This window comes from Ambystoma mexicanum, chromosome 2q (genome assembly GCF_040938575.1).
Source record: "Ambystoma mexicanum isolate Mex_15411 chromosome 2q, UKY_AmexF1_1, whole genome shotgun sequence".
NCBI lineage: Eukaryota > Metazoa > Chordata > Amphibia > Caudata > Ambystomatidae > Ambystoma > Ambystoma mexicanum.
In genome coordinates, this window is record NC_090924.1 from 1,416,373,444 (window position 1) to 1,416,388,422 (window position 14,979).

A 14,979-nucleotide genomic window follows, 5' to 3' on the forward strand; every position below is an offset into this window, starting at 1 on the left:
ATTACAATTTACCGGCGCCTGACTTTTTCGGACTGTCGGGGTTGTAATCAGGCGCCGGTAAATTATTCAGAGTCTGGCAGCAACCCGATGGTAGCAGCAGAAGAGATACCGCCGGACCCAGAAGGGGGCCGTCTCTATTGCTATGTTCTACGGCTGAGCCGCTAGTCCATGTACATTATATAGTGACTCTTACCTGTGCCATCCCTGTTGCCAGCGGGTTTCAGAGCAGGGAATCCCCCAGCAAATAGCCCACCAAGCTGAGGGGCGCTCCCACTACCAGCGCCGTTAGCACTTGCTGGGCCACCATTTCTCGTATTTCCTGTCCCGCCAACTTCCTTAGTGGCTGCTTTAGAGCCTGTAACAAAAACATGACCAAAAGAATACATATGAATACTGGGAATGTTTCTAAACCACACACTACCATAGCACTCCTCTTGGCGCTACTCTGATACAATCGCATTACAGGGATTGCCGGGTTGGCCGCGTTACACTGATTGCAAGCGGGAAGTCCATGCTTCATCACATTAGATCAACCAGTCTCTTAATGTGTCTTAGGTGGGCCTTAAGACGCAATAAGATACTATGTGGAAGGGAGGGTGTTCCAGAAGGTGGAAGCAGCTACTGAGAAGCATCCACCATCTTTGGAAGACAGATGGAATATAGGGGTATCGAACAACTATAGATGTGATGGTTGCGGGTTCCTTCCAAGTTCCAGAGCATAGCTCACTTTTTTTAGTAGAGCTGGAGCTTGGACACATATGTTTCCGAAGAAAACAGACAACATAGATTTGCATGTGCAATTTAACTGGAAGCAATCACCCATCACCCCGAGCCACCCCTCAGCACGAGTCTGTGGATTCTTGTCCCATACTAGACTGGCCCACATGTTCTGTCATCTCTGAAGGCAGGGAGTGGATTTCTGGGCATGGGTGACACAGAGGCAAATAGAGCAGTCCGTCTTATGTTAACTATGTCTTTTTACTGTAGTAAAGGGACCCTCCCCGACAGTCAGAAATATATTGTGGAGAACTGTTTGCAACACAAGACGCTGATGACAGTAGCCCTCCCTCACCCACCTCCCCTACGGCGATCACCTGCCTATACTTTTCACCTTACTCATGCTTGCCCTCTCCTTACCTAAGGGTGTCAATGACCCAGTCACCATACCCAGGAAAACAATCAGCTTGAAAGACCTCTACATAGCACTACATGCCTCGAAACCTCTTTTGCCTACATGGTACCCCAGAAAGCCTACATGGTACCCCGGAAACACTGAAGACAGACTCTGCACACTCCACAAATGGATAATACGAGCCCTTGTCATGCTCACCCTGTGTAACCCTTTCAAAGGCTCCCAGAACAAGCATTCTGTGAGATAGTGCACCCACAACATCAGCAACCTTAAGAGAACCAACAGAAGGATGCCGTCTCGGGAGAATAGCCCTGGGGCAACGCGCTCGCCTTGGAAGCAAGACGACCCGGAGCAACACAGGTTCGATCCCCGGGTCTGCACTTAGAAACCTCTGGGTATTAAGCGCGTTATAAATAACCAACTACAATGCAGCAAATCTGCAGAAAATAATATTGTGAGGATGACAAATACGCCTACTACCAACAACTTTGAATTGGCCGGGGTGGAGGTGGTACAAACCAATAGACCCCACTTTGCAGAACGCATCATAGGAACACACAACTCACAAAAGGGGATATTCAAATGTATCAAAATGGGGTGAAGGAGCAGGCAGGGTAACGATCATTGAAAGGGGTAGCCAGCCTGGCTTAGACTGGCCTATTGGCAAATAGGACAATGCCCACAGTGCAGGCCCAACTTGCTATAACGGGACAGCTATTCATGGTGCAGCTAGTCGTTTTGACCAGTGTGACTGAACAAAAATTCTTTAAAAAGCACAATTTACAACACATTTTATCAACAGACTCCCCCGTTTGCCCTACTCAAACAGTCTATCAGAAAAAGACTGAACTGCGATTTGCGACTGCGGGCCAGTTTATTATTGTGGCGCAAGCCAATTGTATGCCCCAGTCTGACCCTGTGGAGGTTCTATGTGAAAATGCCCCCCCTAGAAAAATGTAGTCACAGGAAGCCAAAAAGTCCTTGAAAAAAATGTAGTCATTCAATACAATCAATGCAAAGTCTGAAAATGTTGGCAGTAATAACGTTGCCAAAAAAATATTTTTAAATGCACAGAAGTACAAGACTGTAACCCCAACAATAACCCAAACCATTAATAAAACCCCCACAATCATCCTAAATCCGTTCCTAAACCTTCCCCTCACTCAAATGACTACCATGAACTCTTACAGAACACCAATTCTTCAGCGCGCTAAAGCATTTTATTTGCCTGTTGCTCAATACAAAATCAATAGAAAATGATCAGTGAACCTAACTCCAACCCCATCACCAGCTCGCAACACATGACATAGCCCTTGCCCAACCCAAACCCATGCTCTAATCCTAACCATAGCCTTACCGTAACCCTAACTGTAACTCCAACACTAACCCTAAGGCTTACGCCGCTCTAACCACTAGGTTTAGCCTAACCCCTATCCTACGCCAACATCACCAGCCCTCCCAAACTCCCCTATCCCTTTCTTAAACACTTACCCAAACAATGAATCTATTAGCCCTAGTCTTACCATAACCCATACCCTACCACTGACACAGACACAATCTACCATAACGACTAACCAGAACCCAACATCACCAGCCCTGCAGCAACCAACCTGACCCTAAGTCTTACCCTAATACTAACCAGAATATTTATTCGAACCCTAACCCCTTAACCTAAACCAGGCAATCACAAGCCCACACAACCCTCCTTAACCCTAACACTTACCCTATCAGCACTACATCTTTTCAGCTGCATTGCTTTACCTACTTTTGCTTTGCAACCTTTTCACTGCAGAGGTATTTTAACTGCAACCTTTTCACTCACTACATTTTTGCTGCCAGCATTTTCACTGGATCCCTCTGCGGACAGTGCAGAGTGTAATTCAGTAATGTTGGGTTCAATGTACTGAGAATTTGGAGGAGAGAGAGCTTGAAGCAAGATGTTGACTTGGTTGAGGTAGGGGTCCATTGGTTTATGATTGGTGATAGATGAGTCAGGGAGATGGGAGAGCAGCTGAGGAGTAAAGTAGGTGAAGCGAATGAGAGAGTGGTCAGAAGGGGGAGAAGGCGATTGTGGGATCTGGGGAGACCAGAGAAGAAGGTAGGACTTCACGATGGAGCGAGTTGTCTTGGGTGTGGGTTGGAAGGTTATGTAGATTGACTAGTGCGTTGTGAGAGATAGAGGTATCAAGTTGGAGCTGTTGGGCATTAGCCATATTGGAGAGGCTACGGTCCCTGCCACTGTGATCGCAGGAACATCCTTTTTTTCTTTTGCAGATGGGTAGCAAGTGGATCTAGGTCACCTGGCCTAAGCCCCACTCCCCTGGCGACATCAGGTTGATGCTCTTTTTCCCCACTCAGCAAGATCCGCCCACCTGGTGCCTTCCTGGTTGCCGCTCTTTTTCCCTACTTAAGGACCCTTCCAGCCTCTTTTCCTTTGCAGATGGGGAGCAGGTGCAAGTGGATCTAGGTCACCTGGCCTGAGCCCCGTCCACCTGGTGCCTTCCTGGTTGCCGCTCTTTTTCCCTACTTAAGGACCCTTCCAGCCTCTTTTCCTTTGCAGATGGGGAGCAGGTGCAAGTGGATCTAGGTCACCTGGCCTGAGCCCCGTCCACCTGGTGCCTTCCATGTTGCTGCTCTTTTGACCCACTTAGGAAGCCCCGCCCACCTGGCGCCTACCAGGTTGCTGCTCTTTTCCCCCACTTAGCAAGCCCCGCCCACCTGGCGCCTTCCAGGTTGCTGCTCTTTTCCCCCACTTAGCAAGCCCTGCCCACCTGGTGCCTTCCTGGTTGCCGCTCTTTTTCCCTACTAAAGGAGCCCTCCAGCCTCTTTTCCTTTGCAGATGGGGAGCAGGTACAAGTGGATCTAGGTCACCTGACCTAAGCCACGCCCACCTGGCACCTTCCAGTTTGCTGCTCTTTTTCCCAATTTAGCAAGCCCTGCCAACATGGTGCCTTACCAGTTGCTGCTCTTTTTCTCACTTGCAAGCCCCGCCCACCTGGTGCCTTCCTGGTTGCTGCTCTTTTTCCCTATTTAAGGAGCCCTCTGTTAAGAGAGGTACGACGCCGAATAAGGATCAAATAAGTATTTATTGAAAGTATGATCACAGGAGGCAGGAGACGCACCTAAGGGATTAGATGCTGGGATCAACTGCCTATTTCAAACATAACATTCTGTATACACATTCTGATGGAATCATAGTAGTTGGGGATTCTCAGAATGTGTATACATCACTTTGAACATTGATGTACAGGGAATTGGACAACATGGGTAACTTACAAACCTAACACACCTCCCTCCTTACACATGAACAAACACTTTACTATAACTATTCAAGATAGTAGTCCTTGAAGCGATCTGGTAGTTCTTTGCCCTTTTGCATTGTGTTTCAACACTGGATTCTGTGTCTTCTGAAGTCCCATTGTCCGATTGTGATACCTTTTCCTCCTGTTCTTCTTGGTTTTCACAATCCAGATTGTCTCTCATCACACTTTCACAGTCAGGATTGGATGTGCTTTTGACCAGTCTAGACTTTGACCAGCATTCACCCCCCTCAAGTATGCCCACATTGCCTCGTATAGCTTTCACTCTTCTTGGACCTATAAACATACTTTCTGTACATTTGACATCAAAGTGTGGATTTTTAATCAACACTGAATCCCCTACAGACAACATCACATCTTTCACATTAAAAGTGTTATTAAATCTTTGTCTGTATTCATTCTGAGCATCATGAATTAATTAAGCTCATTATTTTCTGCCTGTCTACCTCTACACAACCAGATGCCTCTAGCCATGCTGGACAGTCTGGTAGCTGGTTACTGACCCTTCAAAGACACAAACGGTGACACTTTGGTTATGGAATGTGGAGTGATGCAATAGCTCCAAACCATTTATTTTAGCAGTTCTGACCATTCAAGACCAGAATTGAGTGCCAATTGAATATCACCCTTGATGAATCTATTGGCTCTTTCCACTAACCCATTCGCCCTGGGATGGTACAGAGCGGTTCTAAAGTGTTTGATTCCATAGCGCACCATGAATTCTTTCATCTTTTGAGAGCAGAACTGCACCCCATTATCTGTAATGATTTCTGTGGGAAAACCTTCTCTATGGAAGGCTTCCTCAAAGAATGTGATTAATTCATTGGTGGTGGCCTCCCTTTGGGCTTTCCATTCTAACCACTTGGTGTGATTATCTACTAATACAACCATAAACTTGAAACCATCACCCAAACCTTGTATAGGACCAATTATATCAACAGCTAGCTTTTTCTAGGGTTCACATGGAATTTGAACAGGGCTGAAAGGAACCTCTCTGACAATTTTCCCTTTGTCTGCTCTTTCACATTCATTGCAACCACGCACCTTCTTCTCCACCATACTGTCCATGCCTGGCCACCAATAAGATTGTCTCAACAACCTTTTTGTACCATTCATCCCTAGGTTACCTTGATGGGCTAAATCTACTAAATGGGCTCTGATGCTTGAAGGAGGAATTATCTTAGATCCCCTTCTCAGTTTCACTCCATCTTCAGACAAGCTTAACTCTAATTTGACCTCATTTAACCGATCAAAATGTCTGTCTAAAGCATCTCTGCTGGGCCCTCCATTTATTGTCCACTCTTTTACCATAGTAAGAAAGGTATCACATGCATCCGCTTCGAGCCATTCATCCTTTCCCACGGCACACGCTGTCATATCTGAAATAGTCATGTCTTCTTCATTGACTATTCCTGATATATTTTCAGTATGTTCCATGGGAAGCCTAGACAAGCAATCAGCAACCATATTATCTTTGCCTGGAATGTGGATGATCTTGAAATTATAACCTTGCAATCCCACAATCCATCTGGCAATCCTGGGGGAGCCCTTGGCCCAGTCACAACTACTCAGCAGTTGTACTCGTGGTTTGTGATCTGGTTTTATTAAAAACTCCTGCCCCCAAAGAAAACATATGAAGTGTAAAATGGCCCAGTATACGGCCAATGCTTCCCTTTCTATTACTGAGTAATTACGCTCAGCTCCTCTTAGGGGCTTAGAAGCGAAAGCAATCACATGTGATTCTTTCCCTGAGTCTAATTGGTACAGTGAAGACCCTAAACCAATTAAACTGGCATCCACAGTGAGAACTGTCTTCCTCCCACCCACCAAACCACCCAATCAGGGGGCTCTTGAGATGCCTTCTTTTATTGCAGTAAATGCTTCCTGGCACTCAGCAGACCATTTGAAACTTAATCCCTTTTTTAACAAATTCCTTAAAGGTGATGAAATAGTAGCAAACTTTTCTACAAATTTGTGGTAGAACTCTGCCATACCCATAAAGGATCTAAGTTGATCCTTATCAGTAGGCGCGGGTACTCAACAAATGTTCTTCACTAAATTGTTTTTTGGTGACACACCCTGACCAGACACTTTGTGTCCTAAGTACTCCAGTTCTCTGAGAGCAATGCGACATTTCTCCCTTTGCACAGAAAGACCCGACATTTCAATCTTTGTAATACATTTCTCAGCACCCAATCATGTTCATTTTCAGATCCTGCATAAATCAGTGTATCGTCCTGAAATACAGTGACATTTTTAAGACCCTTGAGCACTTCCTCCATGACCCTCTGAAATACTAAGGCAGCTGATGCTAATCCAAAGGGCCTTCTGGTGTTACAAATGCAGTTACATGTTGACAGCTGTCCGATAGAGGCACTTGATCACAAGCTGCAGATAGATCTATTACTGAAAAACAACTAGGTTCTCCCAGGGTGGCAAGAGTTTCTGATATTATGGGTAGAGGATGTCTTTCAATGAAAATGTTCTTGTTAAGGTCTCTAAGATCCACACATAGTCTCAAACTCCCATTACTTTTTGTGACACGTACAACAGGGGAGAGCCATTCAGTCCCTTCAATGCGCTCAATCACTCCTTTCTGGATCAGACTCTCAAGCTCTTCACAAAGTTGATGGCGCAGTTTAAGTGGGACGTGTCTCACTTTGTGTACCACTGGTTGTGAATTCGCTTTCAGTTTTATGTTGTGCTCGAAATTGTTCAGTTTTCCCAGATTCGAAGTGAAGACCTCGGGAAACTCCTTAGACCACCTGTCTTCGAGTTCTGCAATTGTCACAGGCTCTGCGGCACAGGCTTGAATGTGAACACCCAATTCTCTTTGTTCCTCCCAACCTAGGAGCGATGCTCCCTTCTTTACGACCAATATTCTTGCGGAGCATTCTCTTCATTTATAGGACACTATTCCATTGAATTCACCAGTCAAGGCAATGTCCGACTCTCCGTAGCCACAGGGTTGGACTCCGGAAGGGACAAGAACATCAGAAGTTTTGCCAAGAACATTTTTTAATGTGTCTTCAGATATTATGGTCCAAGACGAACACGAATCTACCTTCATTTTGAGATGACACCCATCAATCAAGAAATGATCAATTGGTCCCTTTATATCGCCAGACACAGCATTAATGTGAAATACGTGTCTAGTGTTCTTCTCCTGTATGGGTGGTTCATTTGGCATTCTATGCAAAGGCTGGCTAGCAAATTGTTGTTCGGTGTCCCTCTGCTCCACAGAATTGACAGACAAATCTTTGCACATGTTCGCGAAGTGGCCCTTGCGCTTGCATCTGTAACATTCTGCCAATCTTGTTGGGCAATCAGGGAAATTCGCTGAGTGTCTGGAGTTGCCGCACCTGGAACACTTCTGATTCCACCACTCCTTTTTGGTTGCTGTTCTCCTTTTAGGCATCACTGCACACACACCTTGCGCAACACTCTGCGAGGGCTGCTTGTCAATCTTCATTACCTTCATATATTGCGAAATTTGCCCAATACTGTGTGTTAATTCTACTGCTTGCTCTAAAGAGACATCTTTGGCAAGTAATTTTTCCTGTACTCTAAGACTGTTGGTGCATCTTACTAATTAATCTCTAATAAGAGAATCGGTGGGATTGCCGAAATCACATGTGTGGCTCAGTGTCCTCAAGGAAGCTACATATGATTCCACTGATTCTGCGCTGTCCTGTGCACGTTGAAAAAACTTGTGCCTCTGGAACGTTACGTTCTTCTTGGGTTCGAAATGATCTTCAATCTTTTTTATGGCTATGATGTACTAATCATCATCTCCATCACCTTCCTCCACGCCATGCGTGAGACCATCGAATACTGTGTGCCCCTCAGGGCCTAAATTGTGCAGAAGTAGTGCCTTTTTCCTGGCAGAGCTGTATCTATCACCCCCAATGGCCACAATTTAATTTTCAAAAATTTTGACCCATCTGTCCCATCTCATGGGAGGCCGGCCTGGTTCAGAGAGAAAAGGAGGGATTTCTGCAGCCATGTCATCAATTTTAACAACTTCTGAGGTGCACAAGTCAAAAATGTAGGACTCCTGAGGCTGTGGACTGCACTGTCTGTGTATATTCTTTATTGTTCAGGATAAAAATGGTTTTGGAATGTCAAGCAAAATTGGGCACTTTGCAGGCTGGTTTGTGCAGACAATCAGCTTCTGTGACATCACAATGAGCCTCTGCTCAACTCAACGTTCTTTGTGTGGAATACAATAGGAGTGTTCATTTCAACATTCCACGTGAAGCCATAATGAAGTTCACGCAATTGCTGACTCTCGTCACTGTGGGTGCGTTGCTAAGCAACGATGGACAGCAATACCAAAAATAAACAAAATGCTCTGCCGCAACAGCTGGGCCCGCCTCCACGTACCGTGATGACGTGGGCGGGTCTTCCAAAATGTGTGCGCGGAAGCAGCTGCCAATATTGGACTCTGAGGAGTCCTCCGCTGACGTGGGACATCCTCCCCCCAAATGCGGCACGGCACACACCGTCTGACCTGATAGTAGGCGGTCGCGGCATCTGCTGCCTGGTCTGCCAGAGGGATGATGAAGGTGTGCGGCTGCGACCGCTGCAGCTGGGGCCATGGGTAGCGGGCATGCTGCTCGGCACTCCCGGGACAGGGAGGAGCGGCGCTTCAGAGGTGCGGCTGGGGAGGCATCCGCTGTCCAGTCTTGGCACCTAAGCGGCAGGTCCTGGGATGAGGGCAGCCTGGAAGGCCAGTGCTGGATGGGCGTGCGGTTCGTCTTCATCGCCAATGTTAAGAGAGGTACGATGCCGAATAAGGATCAAATAAGTATTTATTGAAAGTATGATCACAGCAGGCAGGAGACGCACCGAAGGGATTAGATGCTGGGATCAACTGCCTATTTCAAACATAACATTCTGTATACACATTCTGATGGAATCATAGTAGTTGGGGATTCTCAGAATGTGTATACATCACTTGGAACATTGATGTACAGGGAACTGGACAACTTGGATAACTTACAAACCTAACACCCTCCATCCTCTTTTCCTTTGCAGATGGGGAGCAGGTGCAAGTGGACCTAGGTCACCTGGCCTAAGCCCCACCCACGTTCTTAGCCCTGCCTCTTCCTTCCTGCTCCTAACTCTTAGGTCAAGGGTGTCTCTCACCCGGGCGTCCGAAGCGAAGGTCAGACAAAGAAAAGGGTAATTCTTGTTTGGACCTGTTCGGACTAGGAGGATCCAGGGCCGACCCCATGCTCAGACAGCAGGTAAGCATGCACCAAAATGTGTTTACCCTCTCTGTCCCCACAGGCCATCCCCACCCCCTCTGGTCCCCCTGTGGTGTTCCCTTGTTCCCCCCACCCTTCTCGCACACAGGTGTTGCCTGTTTTGCTTGATTCTTCTACCATGCTCCCCTTCCCCCACCACTCCACCCTACTTCTGCAGATACATTCTGGTTTCACAATCACTGTCTTGTGGCCAATGCTGGATTTGACTTTGACTTTGACTTTTATGGACTTCGTTGATTCACGGAGCGTCACCCTTTCTCAACTCTCATGCTGGACTTCCTTTGCATCTTGTACTCATGGTGGCCCTGAATCATGCTGTTCCCACCTTCATCTTGTATCCTGGCTTGTAACATTATGTGTTACTACGGACTCCTGCAATTCACTCTCCCCTCTTGCTTCTCCACTCTTTTTGACTGCTTACTCTCTCTCTCCTCCTCTCCTTTTCTCCCTTTCCTATCTCCTCCTCCTCTTACTTTCTTCTATGCACATACTGTATCAGAATTGTCCCTGGACCTAGTATGATAGCAACCTCGCATGTCTCCTGCCCCCTACCCTTACTTGCCCCCCCCCTTTACAGCACTATCTGAAATGTTGTGAGGCCTAGGATAATAGTTGCTTGTTTTGTTCCTCCCCTCTTTCTGCATCCCTCTCCCTCACCTTTTGTTTTTCTCCGGCTCTACCAGAAATGTCATCAGGCCTAGTATGGTAGTCGCCTGTCTGTTTCCATTTCCTTCCCACTCTCCCCCTCCCTTCCTTATCCATGTCTTAGCTCCTGCACTATCTGAAATGTCGTCAGGCCGAGTGCGATAGTTACTTTCACATCCTTACTGTTCATGGCCTGTAAGAATGTTATTGTATTTTCCCTTGCTCCCTCCCTTGCCTTGAAGCGCTTTGAAACACATTGTGTATAGGCGCTATATAAATAAACTATCACATCATATCATATCAGACAGTTTTGAGTGAGTGGTCAAGATCAGAGGAAAAGAGGTTGAGGGTGCCCGGTGGGCAGAAGATAAGGACGATAGTGTGATGTGTGGGACCGAGGAGTGGACCAAGATATGCTTCATGGAGGGAGGGGTGAAATCAAAGAACAGCAATCTGAAGACTCGTGGCAGCTGACATACACAGATTATTATTATTATTATTATTATTGTAGTTATTGAGCATGGACCTAGCTTTGAGAAGCAACAGATCGCTTTGCAGAGGTATACAACAGTACAGATACATAATGGAGCATTTTACAAAGGTATACAACAGTACAGATGCATAACAGAGCGCTTTACATAGGTATACAACAGTACAGATGCATAACAGAGCGCTTTTCAAAGGTATACAACAGTACAGATACATAACGGAGTTCTTTACAGAGGTGTACAACAGTACAGATGCATAACAGAGCACTTTTCAGAGGTAACAACAGAACAGATATACAGCAGGGAGTGGAATAGAGAGGGGCACAGAAGAGGGGTACAGCTGTACCGGGTGGCAGAGAGGAGAGGGGCAGGTGGCGTCTAGCGACTCAAGTGGCACGAGGGGCGAGGTGATGGCCTAGGTGTTGAGGCGGAGAGATTCCTTGAAGAGGTGGGTCTTGACAACAACAAGGCAGCAAACAACAACAAAGACTTATATACGTTCCCTGATTGCTTCTCAACTGCTCCATAGAACAAGAAACCATCCACAAGTCTTTAAATCTGCATACGTGAAGAGTCTCTTAAAAATGATACACTCTGATGCCCCAACAAGCTACTACCCTATCGCCAATGCTCACTTTCCAGCAAAACAACCTGTCCAAGTATTCTACCAGCATCTACTTGGCTATTCTGAGACCAATAACAGCTTCAGACAAAGGAGAGGACATTAATCTACAAGCTCTTTCATATTAGAGACCTTAAAGAACAATACACATCTTGACACAGCAAGCACCCTTAAAGACAGACATCTCAGCAGCATTAGATGCCATCATTAATGAAATACTCCTAAAAAGATCCACTGATATAGGGATATAGTGAACAGTGCATTGCTGGATGACATCTTCCCTTGCTCACAGGATAGACCCTACATACATATGTTTCTTGCAAAGCTCCTCTTCACCCCTCCAGACAATCACTTGTGGGAACTGCCAGGGCTCCAGTCTGTCACCCCTCCTCTTGAACATCTACATGACCCCAAATATGACAATCAACACCTGCTGCAGGTATTCCGATGACACCCAAACTGTGTACAAACCTACCTAATCCTAAAAAGATCACCAACCCTGCCATGCCAGAAGCCTCTTACTAGTAGACTCCTAGATGTCCACAGCCCGACTAAGGGCCTCTGTGTGAGTTTGGCGATCTTTATTTTGGAAATACGCCAAACTTGTTTGCCACGATCGCAGGCGGAAATAGGAAGGATCACCATGATTGAGAGTCATAGAGACCCCTCAGTTATTCCTCCTTTTGAAGGAATTTCCTCCACACAGAACAGTCTGTTTTGATGAGATTTAGTTGTGAAGCTCAGAATTTGGTGGCGTGGTAAACCACCGGGTGTACCCGAGGTTTGCCATTGAGACCATAAAACATACGCGGACAAAAAGAGAGCAGCTACAAATATTCCTTGGCTGGAATAAAGAGGAGCCTGCCCTTAACTGAGTGAGGTCAAAACCTCAGCTTTCCCGAGGGCAACTCCCTGACAGATTCTTGCACCACCCACCGAGCCCTCCACGGCAGGGCCCAGAACCTGCAGCAAATATGTTTGCCCACAGAGCAGGATTTTACAGTCCAACGAGGCGGCTTTCGTAACAGCCCCACAGTCCAACAGAAAAAGACAGCCAGGTGCCTCCTTTTCACTCCTGGCCACCAATTTGTGGCACTCCTTACCCAGGTATTTGTGCACATAGAGGACCCATCCGGCCTTCTGGAAACTCCTAAAATCATGGTTGTTTCCCAAGAAGTCAAGTCACCCTGATAAGCACCACCATTGCTTAGAATCAGGACCTCTCTCATCAATGCCCCTTCACTAGAAGTCCAGACAAGCAACTCACACTCTAACTGCTGTCCCTAAAGGATGCATGTGGATCAGACATGAGGGGCGGGGGGTGAGTGGGGGAAGATGTTTGCCTGGCATTTGGTAAATCCCCACCTTATATGATCACGAAGGAACATGACCCAATGATAGCCAGCATGATCTGTCCCAGTAACCCCAGTCAATCCAGTGCCCGTCTATGACTATCCCATTCCTTACTTATCCGCTCACCAGTCCTCTTTGCTCCTTACATTACTCACGTTGGTTACCCAACTCCCACTTTGAAAGGGCACATGCCCATCCAACACTCCCTTCTCGCACCAACATCACTTAAAAGTCCTCCAGCCAACTCTTGCTCACCATCCCTCTCTGTGCAGGCCTTGTTAGTAGTAAGTTGTACAGAATGCACCCACCCGGGTCCCCTTCTAGGTACACACACCCAACGTGCCGCACCAGTCCTTCACCCGGACAAATGCTGGCATACCCAGATAACTGTTTGTATGGTCTACACTCATCAGAACTTCAAGTTTCCCATCATGCCGCTATCTATCCTCCCGCTACTGTCTCCCCTCGCCCGCCCTTACACCGGGACCTGGCCCACCTTCATGTAGGGTGGCAAAAAAAAGGTTTAAATAACAAATTTTGCTAATCTTACTGCAGTGCCCCAGGCTGTCCTGGTGACCAGGGCCGTTTATTCTTCGTGAAATTGCTCTGACGTGGCTAGTAGATGTATTTGGAGCGGTATCAAGAATTCAAATAAATAAATGAATAACATAATTGTAATAACTGTAATGCTCAAAAATGTTAATGTCAAAATAAGGGAAAAGTAGAAATTACTCCGAAGTACAATTCCTCTTCTGACTTTTCCACATAAAACAAAGCAATTCTTCGATAAGACAATGGCAAATGGCTCTACCTTGACCTTCGGGAATCCCTATGTCACTGATATCAGCAAATCAGTTTCTACGCCATCTGTGGGGCGAGACGAGATCATCCATCATGGAGACGAGATCATCCATCATGGCCGCCGGGCACTACGCTGACCGCCTTCGCGACAGCCTACACTTCCCAAGTTCCTAAGCATTGTCCATCATGTCCTCGGGGACCAGACCCCACTTCATTCAGCTGGAGCTTTGTGCGCTGTCTACCATCGTGGAGGATCTGGCCACTCCGGCCATGCTGATTCAACTCTCAAAGTACCAGGGGCAGACAACAGGCAGCCGATGATTCTCTGTTCAGGCTCCAGCCCTCCGGAATTATTCCCATCTTCTAATCAGGCCTAACAAATCTCAGGAGGATAGCTCAGGGGCAATGTGTTCGCCTTGGAGGTATAGACGACGCAGAGCAACAAAGGTTCGATCCCCGGGTCCGCGTTTAGAAACCTCTGGGTATTAAGCGCATTATAAATAACCTATCATAACAAACATTATTTGCCCTTTCACAGTCAAATAAAACCCATCTTTTTTTTTCTTAAATACATACCCCAGTTGTGTAAAGGCCCAGACTGGTAAATCCAGGAAGCTATTTGCTGCGATTTTTTTACTCTGCAAATAACCCTTAGCACAAGATAACAATAATAAAATTAAAATAAATAAAATAACACAATAATTTAACATAATGAAAGCATTTGCAGGGGGTGCCTGTTTTAAAATACAAACATATATAGCCTCATTATAAGTATGGCAATGCCGTTAAAAAACAGCAGTAAAACAGAGCTAACTCTGTTACTGCCGCATTACCGCATCACCGAATGAAAGGTTTGGCAGCAAGGTGGATGACAAACCTCAATCAAAATGCTGGAGGTATTTCCGCCACTTTACCGCCAGAAATGGATATTCTGCTGAAATCCCCATAGAGTCCTGTGGGACTAACACCACCATACCAGCACTTGCGATCCGGCTGTAATTCCGCCGGACCAAGTGGCGGTAACGGTACATCCGTTTGGAGGTATTCCAGCAGATTTACCACAATACCACCAAACCTGTAAGGAGGCCCATAGTGTTTAAATACAGATTGCTTTGTCTGAGCAGAAGTGTTTTGATGAAACATCTGTCTGTTTTTTGATGATTTGATGATTTGTGAATCAAGTTTTTGTTATCAGTTGCCTCTGTAAGTATGGGGGAAGCTGGATAATTTTAAAATGTTCCTAATAAAAGATATGTATAACCAAACATACAGTAGTTGTGTAATAAAGCATTGATTTTTTCTTAATACAGTTCGTATCCTCCAGACGAGTGCCATTGTGCTCAGC

The 14,979-nt window shown here is 46.2% G+C and overlaps 1 protein-coding gene across 2 annotated transcripts in view; it reads right to left on the reverse strand.

The window, feature by feature from the left end:
• Positions 1-14,979, reverse strand: part of WIPF3 (WAS/WASL interacting protein family member 3) — a 353,481-nt gene that overhangs the window by 33,604 nt on the left and 304,898 nt on the right. For both annotated transcript variants that reach the window (XM_069648925.1, XM_069648926.1), the window contains one exon: positions 194-355. In XM_069648925.1, the coding sequence (XP_069505026.1) occupies positions 194-355 (162 nt within the window). The remainder of the gene's footprint in view (positions 1-193; positions 356-14,979) is intronic.